We start from the raw sequence: 19,395 nt of genomic DNA, 5'->3' as shown, positions 1-19,395 counted from the left end.
TGGCGACACCGATTCCCACTCTGGAAACCAAAGTGAAGGTGTGAGGGTTTGGCACACCTGTCCCAATATCTGTGAAAGCCCTTGTCAAAAAGAAAAAGGTGTAGCTGGGCAGAAGTTGTGCCACACCAACCAAGAGGAATCCAGTTCTTTAATTGGGCTTTGTAATAAATTCTTCATGCAGCGTTTATTTCAGGCTGCACTGACATCATGCAAATAGAGATATGCCTTCCAAACACTACCTAAAAGTGTTTTCAGAAGGTCACATTTTTAGATTAGCAGGTCCTTCTATTGCAGTTTGCATAGCACAAAAAGTAAATTTAACAGGGATGTGGGTGACAAGTAATTTATTGACAGTAAAGATTAACACTTACAAAGGGAGGAGGGGAAGGCCTCTTTCATATAGAGAAAAGCAATTTCCTTTTCAAAACTTTTTCTTTAATTTCAAGTTAAGCAAATGATCCAGTTACATTTTATACACTGTTCTTTTCCTTAATTGTTAGGATAACTGTAAGAAAACACGGGCCTCCTTCTCTTGTCACATAGTATCCCTGTACACAAAGTTATTTTCCTGAATAAAATTTCATTGTCTGAATTTTTTTTCTTAGTTACTCTCCTTAACATTTCAAAACATCCTATTTAAAACAAAAAGGTGCTTCCAAGTGTAACCCCCAAGGAGATTGCTTGGATTCCCGGGGCTTTGTCTGCTGGCAGCTCAGGGAGAGGCACTCTCAGTTTGCCTTGGCTCCCCCTCCCTACCAGGGCCAGAGTCTGCCCGGCAACCCATAGGGAGTGAGATGCCCCTCCCAGGGGGAAGGAGAGACCATTGTTGAGGGGAGTCTGGAGCCAGCCAGGAAAAGGGGAGGACTGAGTGTGTGGGAGCTAGTAAGCCCCAGGCCTGCATGCAGGGTTCCCCCTGAGAACTGGCCTCTAGAGACCTGAAGGCAGGATCCCTCAGCTGGGTTTATGTCTCCACTGTTGATTCCCAGTTGTGGAGTTTGCTGGGAGGCTTCCCCAGCCAGGCTGAGTAGGCTCTCCAGCTCCCTGGGTGAGGGAGTCACTGCATGGTCAGCTGGGCTCTAGCAGCAAGTTCAGGGCTGCTGCCTGCTGGGTGGGTCTGGAGGCTGGGCTGGGAGGCTGTAGTTTTGAATTTTGGTGCAGTTGTGTGGTCTGCATCTTGAGCCCTGCACCCCTTCACGGTGAGGGGAAATTCTGGGACCGAAGCAGCCTGGTTCCTGCTTGAAGAGGACCCCTGTGAGAAGAGAGCAGCCCTTTGCAGAGACTGAGTCATCTCTCAACCTGAGGTCATTCATGGAGTGTGTGAGTGCACCAATTTTTAGTTAGTAAGTCAGGGAATTTGTTTGGGGATTTTATTACCTGCAGCCTATTAAACTGTGGAGGGATTTGCTGCCTTCTCCCATTTGTGAGTCCTTTGGGCTGTACTGGACCCAGTCAGCCCCACTGCTAAACCTCTGCAGAGAAGGATTGTGTGGTCAACAGTCATCAAGGGCCCCAACAAAGTACGCGTACCAACGGGACACTAACTTCACAGTTGCAGGGCACCGGTGACCCTAAAAATAATGTTTTACCCTGTTCTGTTATAATTGTCTCCTGTTTAATATAATTGTGTTTATTATAGTGTATGTGTTTGTGTTATTTTCTGGGAGTCTCCAACTATCTGGCGAATACGTGGGGATTATCCTGGGCTAGAATTTTCCTCCCAAGCTGCCCTGGCAACCCTGCTAGGAAGGAGTGAGGGGGGTGGAGGCACCGCCAAGTACATCAATCAGAAAGAATAAAATTGAGTAGGTGGCGGGATCCAGAAGAACCCAGACCTATCCATCCGAACCTGAAAGGAGATTGGCTCTAAAAGAAGGTAACCAGGTGGAGAGGGGGCGCTACACAAGTTATTTTAGTTTGTAGACATACTGACTACCATGTTACCTGTGTATATTACTGCTCTGCACTGTAAGAGCTAATGATAGGGACAAGTGGACTTTTAAGAGAGGGGATGACAGAGATTTGTTCTCTAGTTCCCAGTTCACTTGCCCGTATCACATCAGGAGAGATTACAATTATGTTCAATTTCTGCACAGCAATTTCCTAGCTGCTTTGCTGCATTTGCAAAATAAACAAGCACAGATTCATCCCTGTGTTGGGAGTGGGAGGGAGGAAAGGTCTACAAAGAAAACATCTGTCAACATTTTATTAAATATTCCACTGACTACCTTGAATTTCAAGCCCTATTATAAAGCTATGTATTGCAAGCTCAGGGATGTATGAGGCTTTAGGAATCTTTGCATACTAGTGGGTTAAAGTGAAGGTCCTATCAGACCACTTAATGGAGAGTGAATAATCCTACTGAACTTTAATGCCTCCTTATGATGCCCACCATATTTCTTGCCTGAACTGCTAATGCCTTTGTAGTGGGGTCAGGCTCACAGCCACAGCACCTTCTGCTGGTCAGTCCAGGAATTTGCTTAGTCCAGCCTCAGAGCACTCTCTCCTGGGGGTGTTTCACCCACTGCTAACTGGTTTTGGTCTGTCCACCACTCCTGTCAGGCTCTGCATCCCTCCCAGACTGCTGGGCCCTTCCCTCGGGGTACTGCCTCTTGGCACGGTCCACATTCTGGAGTCCTCCCCTCCCAGGGAACCCCGTCACCCCTCAGCCACCACTTGCCTCAATGACCCCCTGCCACATGTCATCTAGCCCCTTCACTCACGGACAAACTGCTGTCTGAACTGGCCAATTAATCAGGCCTGCTGCCTTTTCCTATCCTGGCTGCTTCTCTGCAACCCTACTACCTCCCTAGGCTCCTGTCACTGGGTCTCACCCTGGGGTCTAGTCAGATCTGAGGTCTGCTGGTTCTCCCTGCCTCTCTCCCAGCACTGCTCTGTCCAAGGTATCCCAGCTAGCTGGCAGCTAGGTCCCTCTCCCTACAGAGCTGGAGTGAGAGTGAGCTCTTCCTATCCAGGAGCCCTTCTTATAGGGGCCAGCTGGGCCCTGATTGGCTCTCACCCTCAGCCCTCTCCCTGAGCTGTTTTAACTCCTTACGTGCCAGTGCAGTGCAATCGCCCCATCACAGACTTTCTAGGACATACACTACAGGTAGTCCTCCAGCTGGGAGGAGAGACTTGAAGGCTGCTGAGCACCGTGCAACTGACTCAACCCTCAAAGCCCAAGTGCAGTTAATAGGAGGTGCACAGCTCAGGGAGCGAGATAGCCAAGGCTGAACTCAATCTTGGGGCCTGCTCTGAGACTGAGCACAGCAACACCTACGTTCAGTACAGAACACACTTGCACTTGTTGGCAAGGGAAACCAGCTTGCTAGCAGAGTCTTTCCCTAAAGAGCCTAGAGCTGCCAAACTTCTCAAACTAGCTGACTAACTTATTTAGGGTTATACAGGACATGCGGAAAAGAGAGCACCTAACCAGGGCACCTAACTGCCTTTGCCACCAATGCAGCACAAGCAAACCTTAAACCTGTTAAGCCGCACAAAAGCACCCAACCAACAGCACCTGTCAATGCACCCCATAGCCCTAGAGAAAGAGGTGCACTTTGCAGCATGCTGTGGAAGGCAACAGCCACTGGCTATTGCAAATGCAGGGGGCAAGAGGTGAATCCCCATGTTCAAAGCAAGGATGTGAAAGGTTAACCGGTTAACCAGTAAGCAACAACCTAAACAGGTAATGCTTACCGGTTCTGGTTAATCAGTAGAGCAGCTCCCATGTGGCCCGCTGTAGGCAGGCCTGTCCTGTCCCCCTGCCACAGGTTACATGCTGGCTCCCCAGGAGCGGGACCAGCAGCCCTCGCTAGCTCAGCTCTCAGACAGGAAGCTTCACTGCAGACTCTGCAGTACAAAGCTTAATTAAGCTTGATACTGCAGATCCTGCTGCATGTGACCATTAGGACTTTAAGCAATTACATGGTTACCTTATTACATGAGTTTTTACATCCCTAGTTCAGAGGTTCTGTAAGACAATGCATTGGCAGCTGCTTCCTCCCCTTCAAACTACACAGACCCCACTCAAGCATTTCCACTGACCATGGCTATAGCTAGCTCACAAACCAGAAATCCCATTGCTTGGAAAGTTCTGACATGTTTGACTCTTTCCATTCTGAATCAGAACCAAAAGTAAGGATGTTAAATTTAGTTTAATTGGCTAATTGAATAGTGGATGCAATTTGCATCCACTATTCGATTAGTCAATAAGAGCTCTTCCACCTTTGCAGTGTAGTAACAGCTCCATGGCTGTTGCTACACTTCAAAGGCAAAAGTGTTGCGGGGAGCATGGGGCCAGCAGGGACTCAAGCCGTCCCCTGCTAGCCCCACGTCCTCCATAGCATTTCAAAGCGGCAGCACCGTATGGAGCCCGGAGTCAGCTGGGGACTCCCCAGCTGGTCCTGGGCTGAACGTGGTGTTTCCAAGAGGCAGTACCATGTTGAGCCCAAGGTCTGACCCCACGCTCCACACAGCACTGCAACATTGAAGCACCCCCTGCTCTTCTTTCCCACCCTTCCTGCATCGTTCTGATAGAGGCAGCAGGGGAGGAGGAAGAAACTAGTCGACTAGTGTGTCGACTAGTCGTTCACATTCCTAACCGAAGAATAGAAATTCAGATCTTTCCGGTGGAACAAAAATTCCAAAATTTTTTTTGGTTCTTTGATAAGGTTGAAATGTTTCATTCCAATAACATCAAACTGTTATAAATTATTACACAGTGTAAAAATCCAACCAAACTGGAACGAGAAAGTTGTAACAATTCAGTTAGGACTTTTTCCTGTTGAAACTACTACAGTTCTGCAAAACATTTCAACTTTGACTAAACAGCATTTTCTAAGGAAAAACTACATAAAAAAAAGAGAGAGTAATTTGGCCAGCTCTACCTCTGGTGACAGAGCACAGAAAAATGCAGTCTTCTCAGGCAGACAGGTAAGACACTCAGGGTACAGGACTCTCTGAGTTGCAATCATCTGACTTACGAATATCCCCCCATACACACAAAATGCACTGGAGGCTTCCAGGGTGCAGGCAAGCGGCACAGGCTGGGTGAGCAGCACAAGCGCTGGCCCGAGGACTCCAGAGGAGCAGGGGGCAGTCGCGCAGCCAGTGGCTGCAGAGAAGTGGCACTTCGAAGGGAAACCATCCGCTTCTCTCCAGCCGCCGGCTGGCCCCTGCTCCTCTGCCAGCCCATGCTCCTCTGCCCACACACACATTGCCCACCCCCTTCCAGTGAGGGGGGGATGGGAGAAGCTTCTACGGAGGGAGGTGGCAGCCAGGGGAGAGGACCGGCTGCAGGAGCCGGCGCAGAGCCTGTGAGGAGAGGGCAGGGGTGGCAGCCAGGGGATGCCCAGAAGTCCCCTTCAGAATCTTCACCCACCTCCTCATTCTCCTCTAGTTAAACCTGCCTTTCCTCAAGCACCAGCACTCAAGGTTAAATGAAAAACTCTCTCTACTATTTTGCATTGCAAACGTACAGTATTTCAGCTACAATAACGGGTTAAACCAGCTTTGGTGGGCCAGCCCGGGAACCTCACTGCCACTTAAAAGATTGTTTCTATGGCAAAATGTGTTCTGAGTTCCAAACAGCTGGCTTACAAACTGACTTTTGGAACACAACCCATTCCTACCTTGGGGATTTCCTGTACATTGCCCCCGGAAGAAAGGCCCTGCTGCATGGCTGTGGCTGGGTCACACTGCAGGGTCACTGGGCTCAGACTGTGGAGCTAATAATGTCTGTGGAAATGTCTGGGCTTGGGCTGGAGCCCAGGTTCTGAGGCCTTCCTCTTTTCCAAGGTCCCCGGGGAAAGGGTCGAGCCCACAACTGAAAATTTACTCAGAGTTTTACAGCCCCTCAGCCTAAGCCCCACAAGTCCAAGCCAGCTACACCAGGCCAGCCATGGGTGTTTAAATGCTGTTTAGACGTACCCATAGGTGTGTTGTGAGCAAGACACAAGAAGTCATTCTTCCGCTCTATTCTGTGCTGATTAGGCCTCAGTTGGAGTATTGTGTCCAGTTCTGGGCACCACATTTCAAGAAAGATGTGGAGAAATTGGAGAAGGTCCAGAGAAGAACAACGAGAATAATTAAAGGTCTAGAGAACATGACCTATGAAGGAAGACTGAAAGAATTGGGCTTGTTTAGTTTGGTAAAGAGAAGATCAAGAGGAGACATGATAGCAGTTTTCAGATATCTAAAAGGGTGTAACAAGGAGAAGGGAGAAAAATTGTTCTTCCTGGCCTCTGAGGATCGAACAAGAAGCAATGAGCTTAAACTGCAGCAAGCGAGGTTTAGGTTGGACATTAGGAAAAAGTTTTGAGCTGGACTAGGGTGGTTCAACACTGGAATAAAATGCCTAGGGAGGTTGTAGAATCTCCATCTCTGGAGATATTTAAGAGTAGGTTAGATAAATGTCTATCAAGGATAGTCTAGACAGCACTGGGTCCTACTCAGGGGACTGGACTCGATGACCTCTTGAGGTCCCTTCCAGTCCTAGTATTCTATGATAGGTACAGGCTTTATAGGTCAAAAAGCAGAGCCTTGGACTCCATCCTGCAGCAAACCAGTGTGCATAGGGCCCAGAGCACTGTAGCTAACAGCCATGTATTGGAAGCTACTTATTTTCCCTTTGTAATGGGACTTCAATTCCCTCTAGAGATTAAACCAAACTTTGATATCTGGATCAGAATCAGAACAGCTCCAAATTCCAAGGGTATCTGGATTGGGGACAGCTCATAAGAACAGCTAGATCAAAGGTCCATCTAGCCCAGTATCCTGTCCTCCATTAGTGGCTAATGCTAGCTGACCCAGAAACGATGAAGAGAATAGGGCTCTATCCCCAGTTGCCCATTCCCAGCTTCTGACAGAGGTTAGGGACACCATCTCTGCCCATCCTGGCTAATAGCCACTGATGGACCTATCCTCCATGAATTTATCTAGCTCTTTTTTGAACTGTGTTACAGTCATAGCCTTCACAAAATCCTCTGGCAAGGAGTTCCACAGGTTGACGGTGCATTGTGTAAAGAAATACTTCCTCTTGTTTTCAGCCTGTTCCCTATTACAAGTTTCTTGTTACGGTACATTACAAAGAAGGGTCAGATCACAGAACTCAGGTCTGAATCTGAACATTTGGGGGGAATTCACTGTCAAGATTTGGGCTCCACCCATTTCTTTGGTAACCAAGAGCAGAACCTGCTGCCAAACATGCTAGATATCCTGCTCCTTCCAGATGCTGTAAGCAGGGTCTCAATGGTGCAAGTCTCTGTGAAATGGTTAGCGTCTCCTACTGCACAGCCACAGTATCCAACCCAGCCCTTGTCTCAGCTTTAACATGTCTAATAACTCTTCCTATCCCCTCCAATTACAGAAGGAGAGAGCAGCAGGATTGCTCAGCTCTGAGCAGCCTGCAGTCTAGGGGGATCCACCGGTGAGGTAGCTGCAGCAATACAAATTGCTCACACCCTCCGTGCCAATGGAGGCAGAATGAGCAGCTGCCGACAATCTGCATGGTGCATAAGGGGGAGGGGAGACAGACTTCTATGAATTTATGCTGCAAGAAAAAAACAGAATGACACTCTTCCTAGTCCAGCTCAGAAGCAGAGCTATGATAGATTTTTGCAGTTTATCAGCAACAATTTCCATAAAGCTTGCTGAGTTGCCACGTCCTCTCCATTTTGGATACCAACACAATCAGCATACTGGTGTGGCATTAGCTGTCAAATTTTGCTGAGCATTTTTTTTCCAATCAATACAGAAGACATCTTTTTTAAAGTCATTATTGTATGCGTATATTCCACTGAACTTCATTAACAAAACAAAGGCTTTGCGAAGACTCCGGGGCTTTACAATTCTGTGGTTCCCCAGAACACATTTCCCCCCTGCTGCACAATTCAGCAGAACAGCTAAGACTCCTGTGAGAAACAGAGCAAATTACACACTCACGAATCCTGAAAAAAAGGTAACAGAGTGGGAGAGGCCAATTACACAAACACTGCCTATGTGCTACCAAAGTACCTGGCAAATCAAAGCAAGCTAAACTCCTGGCATCAGGACCAAAAGGATAAAACTATGGAATTTACATGGCCAGTGGCAGAGGAAAATAAGTAGCTCATCCTTCTTGACTACAGCCTTCTGGAAACATCTCACATGGCCACTCCAGACTAATGATGTTAAAATGTGTTTAATTAAATAACCGTGTAACTGCTGAAATTTTCAGCAGTTACACGCAGGGGGAGAGCGAGTGGGTGATTCCCTGCACATACTGGCTTCCTCCTGACACAGAGGCAGCAGCATGGGAGGACAGTTGGCTGCCTGGGAGCCAGTGCATATGGGGAGCCAGCTTTTAAGCCAGCTCCCTGCATGTCTCAGGAGCCTGAATATAATCCTGAACGTTAACTGATGAGCCCAAGTCTAACGGTTAACCATGTACATGTTTACACTTTCACATCCCTAGTCCAGACCATGCTATTAATCCTGGATTTCTTCTCTGCATTCATGTCGGTGTCCAGTGAACCTCTCTTATATCACCCAAAATTCACCTGCCCAGAGAGAAGTGTGTTCACTGCATCTCCATGCAGGGCTGTTGGTCTCAGTCTCCAAACCCAGAGCTTAGACTGACACAAAATTTGGCACACTCAAATATTGATACGCTCCCACCCCAACTTTGGGAAGAGGTTGAGCCAGGCTGCAAAACTCAAACTCAGGTCTGAAGGGTGAAGACAGGCATTTCTGATCCAAGGTTTGGTCTCAAGTCTGGGTCTTTCTGTGGGGCACCGGAGTCTCATATGGACACACACAAAAAAGTCATTCTGGCACCCAAATGTGGGAGTTGGATGGACAACTTCCTGAAGAACAGTGCGTGCACATGCATGAAAAGAATGGTAGCTGTCTATGAAAATTTGCCACATCAGGGCTAGGAAATCAAAACCATTTCTAGTAGTCAAAGGCTGCACTTCAGATGAGTCTCCAAGTCAAGGGCTCCTCCAGCATGCCAATATAAAACAATGGCTTATGAAGAAACTTTACAAATGAAGACCATTGTAAATCATCCATTAAGTCCTTCCACGAGCAAGTGCCTGTCATAAGGAAGCAGTTTACAATAAGTATCTTCAGATAACTTCCCCAATTGTAGTTTAGTCTAGCTATCCCAGCTGGACTAAGGTCTGGCCTCCAGGAACAGTAAACATCAGGCTGGAGTTGGAGGCACTGCAAGGCCAGATCTCATAAACACAAGTCAGAGACTGGAGATCAGGAGATGAGGTGAAGTCAGGTATTGCAGCATCCAAATATCTGTCTGGTTGCCCTGGCAACCTCCCATGCCTGCCTACCTATGGGGTTAAGTAGGGGCCTTTGGCCAGTCAGGGGGCCACAAGGTACTGTCTCTTTGGGTCTCATTGGCAGTACTTCCTGTGGCACCTCCTCTCCACAATTCCCTCTAGACCAGGACTGGGCAATCATTTTCACAGGGGGGCCATTTAACGAGTTTTGATACTAGACATGGACTGGCTCCATCCCCCAGAAGGGGTGGGGCTTGGGACAGAAGGGGTGGGGGCTGGAGACCAGCCTCCCTCCAGAACTGTCTTAGGCCAGAGGCTTTAAAGTAAAAACAGAACAAGGGGCCCACGGCTCCCAGCCCCACTGTTACCACTTCGCCTGGGAGGCGCCCGAGTTACTGTATGGCTACTTAAAAGGCTTACAGCTCTAGCCCCTTCTGGGGTAGCTGTGTGACTGGAAACCAGGGGCCATTTAAATAGATTCTACTATTTGAGCCACTCCCTGGAAATTGAGTGACACAGGCAGCAGAGTATAAACAGAAAGTGACCAGATGCAGCCCACAGGCCGGATTAAAGTGTTAGGCAGGCCAAATCCAGCCCCCAGCCCTGCTCTAGGCACCATGCATCTCTGGCTGCAGGAGGAAACTTCGTACTCTCACCCTGCATCCAAGCCAATCAGTCTCTTGCCCTCTGCTTCCACCCTGGCAGGGGCGCAAGGCCTTGCGGGAACCACAGGCTGTTTTGAACAGCTAGCAGTTCCCTTAGATCCACGTGACCCCTACAGCCAGGGCAGGGACAGGCAGAGAACCTGCCTGAGAAACCAGCTGGGCTGCTGGCCAGGAGTTGCCCAGGTAAGTTTCCCATCCAGGGCCTGTCTGGAAAAGTCTGGTACTTAATCACTTTTCAAATTCTTGGTGGGCCCTATCAAAAATTATTGCCCACCCCTGATGTAGAAGGAGGTAAGCCCTGTAATTCTACAGCCTCTCCTGAAGAGTATTATTGGGGCAGAAGTAGGTCTAGCTCCTCCTGCCATGTATCTGAGAGAGGACTGAGCCAAGCATGTAAAGGGAACAGAGAGGAGCCCTCATTCTCCTCTCACACCAGGGTTGTTCCATTCTCCTTCTCAGAGTTGCTCCTGATTTACCACCAGAGTGAGTGAAAGGAGAAGCAAGGAGACCCATGTCTTCTAAGACCAGCATTTGGAACCACATTCTCATGGCTCATAGGTTGCAAAGCACTAGACAAAAGCAAGCAGCAAGCATTCACTTACCATCATAAATGAGATTGTCCGTAAGTAAAAATCTTCCATTGCCAGCATCCAATAATCCCCAAGTGGCCATTTTACATTGTGTGCTTTAAATTAATGACTCTTCAGTGACTGTATCCATGTGAAAGTCATGAGCAACATTTCATTTAACTATAGGGCAGGCAACATTTCATTTCTAGAACCAAGGGTTGTTTTTGTTCTTAGCTCCATTCTAACGTGTCTCGAGCCATTCCCCACAAAAGTGTGATATAAAGTGGATATATTAGTGGTTGCAGCTGGATGATGTAGTGACAACGAAAATGTGCAACATAGACAACATATGTCTGAAGCATCCAAGTTGTTTGAGAGATAAATATACTTCTCTGCCAGGATGAACTGTGCCAGATTTCAAACATCTGATTTCCTCCTAACATTCTTGACTTGGATATGAAACTCTTAAAACAAGTGCTTGTCGACATGCCACTAAGGATATTAAACAACAGTGATTTATAATTTAAGTTTCAGATACACCCACCCTGAATTGAACCGATTCATATAAATAGATGACTGCAACACAACAGCTTCCTAATATGAAAGCGAGCATGAAAAAGCAGCAGCTGGAGCAGCAAACAAAGAGACAGCTGCCAGGGAACAAAATATTGTGACTGTATAACAAATTGTTCTCACTACTGCTTTCAACGTCTGAATTGGACAGTTACCTATCCTTGTGTGCATACTATAGGTCCGGTGCATTATACAGATGTCACAAGTAGTAAATGCCCTCTGCTCATTTTATGTCTTTGTCCAGTTGTATTCAAGTAAAGTAAGATCAGAATGATGACAGACTGAGCAGAAATTGAGTGTTGTATTAACATGGAGGAAAGGGGACCTTGTTTTTAGAAGTTCTATGGAGTACTAACCCCAGCTATCATTGGGGCTGGTAATTAGATAGGGGTGGATCCAAAGCCCATTGTATTCAAGAAGAATCTTTCCAATGACTTTGAGGGTCTTTATTGAGATCTAGGAGAAAAGCAATGGTAAAAGGAAGACAAAACAGTGGCAGGAATGTCTTGAAGGCTGCTCCTCATGCAACCAGGTCCCCCACAAATGCAACAGTGACTTGCACTATAAGAGGAAGAAGGGGTTTCACTGTCAAAATTGCTGCACACCAGTCTTGGCTGCATCAGTCATGTGTTTGCAGCACTGCCCTTAAGACAGATTGTCCCATGCCACCCAAAGAGTGAACTCTGCTGTGTTGGCATGAGCTTCTTCAGTCCGATTCCTGGCATTAACTTCCATCAAACCTCATCAAGTTGCTCCACCGCTGGCAGCTTTAAATAAATATATGACCTAGTCAAAGGGTGCTTCATTTCTGTCTCTCCCTGCTCCACATGCACCATGGAAATTCACTTGTGCCTGTGGAATCTTAGCTAATTCAATGCATTTGGATCAGGTTGGTTACTTTGCACTTTTGCAATGATTTGAGTGTTTGTAGGAGATGTGGCTCAGAACCATCATCTCATACCAGTGCACAGCAAGGCAATCTTCACTGCCATCAGTAGAGCAGCTCCTGATTTATACACGGAATCACTGAATATTAAAACTGAAAGGGACCTCGAGAGGTCATCAAGTCCAGTCCCCTGCCTTCATGGCAGGTCCAAGCATCATCAAGATCATCCCTAACAGACGTTTGTCTACCCTGTTCTTAAATATCTCCAGAGACGGAGATTCCCTAGGCAATTTATACCAGTGTTTAACCACCCTGGAAGTTAGGAAGTTTTTTGTAATGCCCAACCTAAACCTTCCTTGCTGCAATTTAAGCCCATTGCTTCTTGTCCTATCCTCAGAGGCCAAAGAGAACAATTTTTCCTCGCTCCTCCTTGTAATACCCTTTTAGGTACCTGAAAACTGCTATCATGTCCCTTTTCAGGCTTCTCTTTTCCAAACTAAACAAACCTAATTCTTTCAGTTTTCCCTCACATGTCATGTTTTATGGTTCTGTTATCATTTTTGTTGCTCTTTTCTGGACCTTCTCCAATTTCTCCATATCTTTCCTGAAAGGTGGTGCCCAGAACTGGACACAATACTCCAACTGGAACCTAACCAGCGCAGAGTAGAGTGGAAGAATGACTTCTCGTGTCTTGCTCACAACACTCCTGTTAATGCATCCCAGAATCATGTTTGCTCCCTCCTTCCCCCACAACAGTCATACTGTTGATTCACATTTAGCTTGTGGTCCACTCTGACCCCTAGAGCCCTTTCTGCAGTACTCCTTCCTAGACAATCGCTTCCCATTCTGTATGTCTGAAACTGATTGATCCTTCATAAGTGGAGTACTTGGCTTTTGTCCTTATTAAACTTCATCCTATTTACCTCAGACCATTTCTCCAGTTTGTCCAGATCATTTTGACTCTGTCCTCCAAAGCAGTTACAACCCCTCCCAGCTTGGTATCATCTGCAAACATATTAAGCGTACTCTATGCCATCATGTAAATCATTGATGAAGATATTGAACAGAACTGGTCCCAAAACTAACCCCTTGCGAAACCCCACTTGTTATGCTCTGCCAGCATGACTGTGAACCATTGATAACTACTCCCTGAATTAGGCACCCACTTTATATAACCCCATCTAGATTATATTTCCCTAGTTTATTGATAAGAAGGTCAAGAGAGACTGTATCAAATGCTTTAGTAAAGTCTAGGTAAACCACGTCCACCGCTTCTCCCTTATCCACAAGATGTAATATCCTGTCAAAGAAAGTTTTCACACGGGTGAATGGAGTTTTGGCCCTTTCAGCTTTATAATTCAGCTACATCAGAAATGCAGGCCAGACATCAACGCAAAAGAGTGCTCCAAAAACACTAGAAAGTGGTGTATGAAGGTCTATGAATTGGAATTCCTTCTAGTTCAGAGGATCAGTACATCTCACAATGCCAAGAAGCCAAGATCATTTTTCATACATGTAACCCAGAGGCACTGAGAAAGCCATGTGACTGTACAGCACGAGCTAAATGCCAACCGGCTTCCAGCTAAAGCTCCCTATTCAGTGGTCTCAGTGCCTCTGGGTTAGATACAGATGGGGATAGGAAAAGAAAATTTTTAAAAAAAGACTAAAAATTTCCTTCAGCAATTCCCATCAGTCATCCTCCAGCCAGTCTCCTCTGTAGCTCCCGCCATCTGGTACAGATTCTCTGTGTCTCTCTCATCAACGCAGCAGGCTAGATCTTCAGCCGATATAAATCAATGGCAGCCAAGTCTGTTTACTTCTATGGAGTCACGCTGATACAGACAAGTCCTGGATCTGGCCTGTTACCTCGCTTCAAATCTTAGCTGAAGCCCTCCCTTTCTCCTTTGCCTCCGTGTGTTCATTTTTCTCCACCTGTGCTCTTATTTAATGCTGTTATTAGTGTTTGTAGCTGTAAAGTGTCCTGGCAAGTTGTACATATTACAGCTTGTGTGTATGTCCAATACACTCACTTTGCACTGCTCAGTGAAAGGACAAGGCAGAGACATTTGGGGATGTTGGGGAACATTTTGAAAGATTCCCTAAAGTTGCATAAAATATGACAACTTTTTCAAAAGTAATTGTTCTTGAGTGACACCTTGCCTTCCCTTTGGAGGCCCAAAAATGCTTCTGGATGCAAGCAAAATACAAAGCAGAATACTTACTGTTCCTTTTCACTGCAGGAAGGCATACCAAAGAGAGAGAGAGACAGAAAGAGAGAGAGAGAATAAAGATTAGGTGAGAAAAACAATGACGACAACTCATGCTAGCAGCAGTAACAGCACTGCTTGTTTCATCAGTAATTCGAACTGACAGTTTGTTGCTTTCTCTATGTTCCCATTATTCCTTGAGAGCCCAATGCAACAGGGCTGTCTGATGACTGAGCCCAAGCATCAGAGTGGCCACCTGGGGCCTATACATGCACAGCAGAAGCTACCTGCTCTCCTTTCTTTCCCCACTGCATAAGAAATGGCAAATGCATCTGAGGCACACGAACAAGATGGCCACGGCTCTTAGCAATAGCAGCAAACCCACAGAGGAAAGGAACAGGGACAGATCATCATTGCTAAAGAGAGAGGCCGCCAGTAAAATCCTGGGCCCAGCAAGACTGATTTTAAGACTTGATTTCAAACTCCAAACTCCAATATTAAACTATCCTATAAGGCCTTAACTAGGTGTTTGAACAAACCTAGAATCAAAATACTCCCAAGCTCTGGGAACTTTTGGATGCAGATTCTGCGTAGCCATGGGCCCATGCTCCATAGGGACCTGGGCTACACAAGTGAAAATACCCAGCCCAACAAAGGATGCATCTACATAGCACCCTAAACTCGAAATAAGAGAAACGCAATTTGCACTATACAAATTGTGTATTTTATTTCAAATCTATTTTGAAATAACTTATTTTGAAATTTGTTCACATCTACACAGTGCCAAATTTTGAAATAATGTGCTATTTTGAGACATCCCTTAACCCGCTTGGAATGAGGATTCCCGGGATGGCGAAACAGTGCGCCTTTTATTTCAAAATATATTTCAAAATAACAGGCAGTTTGTGTAGATGCAGGGTAGCTATCTCGGGATACTTCTGGTATCCCAAAATAGCTGTGCAGTGTAGGCGTACCCAAAAATGAAGCTGTATCCAGGGTATGTGCATGTGTGTTGCACTTTTGAAGAGACTCAAATCCAATCAACCTTTAACTTCTCTTTTCTCTTGGCACGTGATTTTGTTGACTGAAGTACACATTCTTCCCTAAATAATTAGCACAACATGCTGTCCTGTAAATTATTCACGTCATTTTCACTGATCTTCAAGGCTCACTTTTCTAATGAAGTAGATTAATAAGAACCATCATATTATAAGTTTCCATCATAAACTCTCCTCCATCCTCTCCACCATTTTTGTTTTAAAAAAAGTAGAAGGTTGAAGAACATGGCTAACAAATCCAAGTCTTTCTCAGAAAGAAAATTTTCCATGTGATCTCTTAGTCTAGGGATGCTATAATCGAAACCTATTCACCTTTTTCTTTTATAGAGTGGCTCTCTTTTCGGAGCTAGTGAGAGATCAGGTATGCAGGGTAAAGTCACTTACATGCCTGTGAGCTTTGCTCGGCCAGCAATTTAATTTCTAATGAACTCGCTACAGAACACAGTAAGTCCTGTGAACTTCTATGATGTCTAAACATTAGGGGAGAAAGTCCTCCAAATATTTATAAGGAATACGTTACTTGGATTTAATTCCAGAGCAAACTGACTGCTTTGGTTGTTAATAAAAAATATAAATAAAAAATATTAAAGGTCTAGTAACAAATGGAATTTACTTGTTCAGACGCATCTAAATGCTTTGCTCACTGGAGACACAGAGGGTGTGATTGCATGTGAGGGCTTTTTGAAAATCTCATGTCCCTGTTGTCATCCATGCAGCTCCATCACTGGTGACAGAGGTGGGAGTGCCAATACAGACCAGGCATGTGCCTTTCAGCCATCCTAAGCTTCCTTGTTCTGAGCATGCTAGTACAAGAACCAGCAATCAGTCTACATTAGGGCTGATATGAAATGAATGGAGATTGCCTATCTCCTAGAGCTGGAAGTCCCCTGCCTTCATAGCAGGACCAAGTACTATCCCTGATAGATTTTACCCCAAATCCCTAAATGGCCCCCTCAAGGGCTGAACTCACAACCCCGGGTTTATCAGGCCAATGCTCAAACCACTGAGCTACCCCTCCCACCATAGAAGGGCTCCTTCCATAGAATTAGTAGGTAATTTTCACAGATAATTCAGCATGGTGAAGGCCCTCATGTCAGCTTCCTATCTCAATTGTAACAGAATAACACCATTCGTTTACAAAAAGTACCAATACCAAGATGATGGAGGCAATATAAGAATCTGGATTGACAGCTGGAGAGATTTACAATTTACATTGGGAGAACAGAGTTGAATCTACCCTAGAAAGACATTGATTAATCCAATTCAGTATGTATGTGTCAAGTACATTTGTGTAGCAATACATTGTTTAGCCACAAACAAGTCTAGATTGACGAACAGGGATCCCCTTACTTGGCTCGGAGGGACATTGGTCTGTCATTTGGACACATCCACCGATCAGTACTGCTGCCAAACATTGTGTCTGTCATGGCTGACTCTTGAGGCTATCTGGAAAAATAAACAGAGTTTGCAAGTCACCAGTAAGATAAAAATACTAGATTCTTTTACTCAGAGAAGTTGAGAGAAGCTCCAGGAAATACATACAGTGGAGCCATAAAATAAATGGTGTTTTCCCACTGAACATTTAGCTATAACCAGTGCCTTTTCTGTCACTTTAATCAACAATAAATCTCACTTCAGCACATAAATATGTAATGTAGAGCCTTACTGAAATGCACCAGCACCACCAATTCTTCCATAAATCTGAGAAATGGTTGGAGATCTTGTTCATACAGGATTATTCCTGTTCTAAATAGCCTCTGTAACAATAGTATGAGAATTCAATTTGCACAGTTTAGGTTCCAGATTAAAGTTTACACCTTGGCTGTACAGCCGCTCATAAGTTAGAAAATGTCTGGGTTTCTAATTTTAAAAAATAGATGACCAAGAAAGAGGGGCAGTTTGGTGGAGACAATTAAAATATTTTGGCTAAGTTTGTTCTCCTGAAAGTTAAAGAAAGGGGAAAGAAGCGGAATATCAGCTTCATCCACAGTCCAGGTAATATGCATCAATAACACTACCATCTACACCAGTGATCACCAACCAGTAGATCAGGATCTACCAGCAGATCTTGGAGCCTCTGACAGGGGATCCTGACAGGTTTGGCCAGGAAGCTATCAAAAGCTGGCACTTCAGTAGCCCCTCCATCCACTGTCATGTTGCTCCTACACTCTGCCTTAGAGCTGTCCTCTGGGAGCCTTCTGCTTGCTGTGGAGAGTGTGGGAGGGAGAAGAGGAGGGCACCGATATCAGGGTGTCCTCTTCCCCTCACTCCTGTACCCCATCTCCAAGCTTGGCAATGCAAATCTCACACACACACACACACACACACACACACACACACCCCTCTACCTTCACTTCTCCTGACCCAACACGTATGTGGGGAGTTATATTTACTGCTTGCAAAGTGGAGTTTTTTTGTTTGACTGTTCTGTGCATTTCAGAATTTTCATTTCTCTCTCACACTTAAATATAATTCTTTGAGTAGTGAGATCTAAACTGCCTAACCCAGCGTTTCTCAAAGGGGGTCGCTTAGAGGGAGATTGAAAACAACTTGGGGGGGGGGGGGGTCGTGAACAAAGGAGAGGCTGGTTGCAGCAATCGAGGGGGGGGGTTGCAAGCAACTGAGAGGGGGGTTACGATATCATAAGTTTGAGAACCCCTGGCCTAACCTGTTGTGGCTGGAGTGATTATCTCTATGATAACTGCTGCTCCTGGAGGTGGCTGGCATGTCCCTACAGCCCCTGAGAAAGGCAGAGCAGAGGGTCTCCACATGCTGTCCTGGCCTGCAAATACCACTCCTGCAGATCAATAACTCTGCAGGGAACCACGGCCAGTAGAAGCTGTGGGCTTAATGCCTGTAGATGAGGGGCAGCACATGGTGCCATGGAGCCATTGCTGCAAATGCCAGCTGCTTTCAGGAGCAGTACAGGGCCAGGGCAGGCGTAAACCTGCCTTAACCCCACTGCTCCACCACCCAGAAGCTGTCTCAATTACACAGTGCCCAGCCAGAACCTGCTTCCTGAACCCCTGTCCCAGCCCTGAACACAACCTCCTGCCCCTGACGTGAGTTCCCCTGCACTCAAACTCCTTCCCAGAGCTTGTACCCTGAAACTCTCCTGGACCCCAATCCCACCCTGGGCTAAGCCCGGAGACCCTCCCACACTCCAAAGCCCTTGGCCCAAGACCAGAGCCTGCACCCCAACCCTTTACTCCAGCGTGGTGAAAATGAGTAGGATGGGGGAGGAAAGGGGATAGAGTGAGCAGGGTGAGGCCTCGGAGAAGGGGTGGAGCAGGAGTGGAGTCTAAAACAAGAGGCAGGAAAGAAGCCGGACAAGGGTATTTGGGTTTGAGGTAGATCTTACATTGCACCTAAGTTGAAAAAGTGATCTTGTGGTTAAAAAGGTTGGAGACCACCAGTCTACACCAAGGTGGTATTTCCAGGGTAACAAAAGTTTTGATAGTTGTGTGTGAGAAACAATATGTCCAGATCCCATTAATGACCCTACTTTGCCACAGACATAAGCAACATCTAGTATTTCTTTTCCATTTCAAAAGAAATTCTGCAGTTTTGAATTTCTCCATTCTGAAATGGAAATGAAAAAACAAAATAAATTCATTTTCTGTAAAATGAAATTCAGAAATAAAAATAATTTGAGAACTATCAAAACATTGATAAAACTGAAACATCTTATTCCAATTTTAACCGTTAAAAACTTTATAATTTTTAATATGAAAAATTATTTCAATTTCAAAATGAAAAACCAAAACCATTGTTTTGAAAGTGTTGAACACCTCGGCTATGTCTACGCTCGCGGCTTCTTGTGCAAGAACATCTTGCGCAAGTGTTCTTGTGCAAGAACTCTTGCACAAGAAAACATCCACACTGCCATGTGTGAGCTGTGCTTTTGCACAAGAGCACCCATGGCAGTGTGGATGCTGTCTTTCGCAAGAAAGCTCTGGTGGCCATTTTAGCCATAAGGTTTTCTTGCAAAAGAAATCCCTGCTGAGCATCCACACTGCCCTCTTGCGCAAGAGCTCCTGCACAAGAGGGCTTACACCTGTCAAAAAAGAGCGTAGCTCTTGCGCAAGGAGCTGCCTCTTACCACGCCGTACTGTAAATTTACTTGAGCAAGAGCAGGCGGGCAGTGTGGATGCTCTGCAGA

General features: G+C 45.9%; 1 protein-coding gene across 6 annotated transcripts in view; it reads right to left on the bottom strand.

Annotated features, from left to right (window-relative positions):
* The window catches only part of RPH3A (rabphilin 3A), a 159,750-nt gene that overhangs the window by 80,846 nt on the left and 59,509 nt on the right, over positions 1 to 19,395 (bottom strand). For all 6 annotated transcript variants that reach the window (XM_075898755.1, XM_075898759.1, XM_075898758.1 and 3 more), the window contains one exon: positions 16,584 to 16,679. In XM_075898755.1, the coding sequence (XP_075754870.1) occupies positions 16,584 to 16,660 (77 nt within the window). In that variant the 5' untranslated portion in view covers positions 16,661 to 16,679. The remainder of the gene's footprint in view (positions 1 to 16,583; positions 16,680 to 19,395) is intronic.

Source organism: Pelodiscus sinensis, chromosome 15, assembly GCF_049634645.1.
Source record: "Pelodiscus sinensis isolate JC-2024 chromosome 15, ASM4963464v1, whole genome shotgun sequence".
NCBI classification, from domain to species: Eukaryota; Metazoa; Chordata; order Testudines; family Trionychidae; genus Pelodiscus; species Pelodiscus sinensis.
Note: the sequence above shows the minus strand (reverse complement) of the source record. Positions and strands in the feature narration are given on the sequence as shown.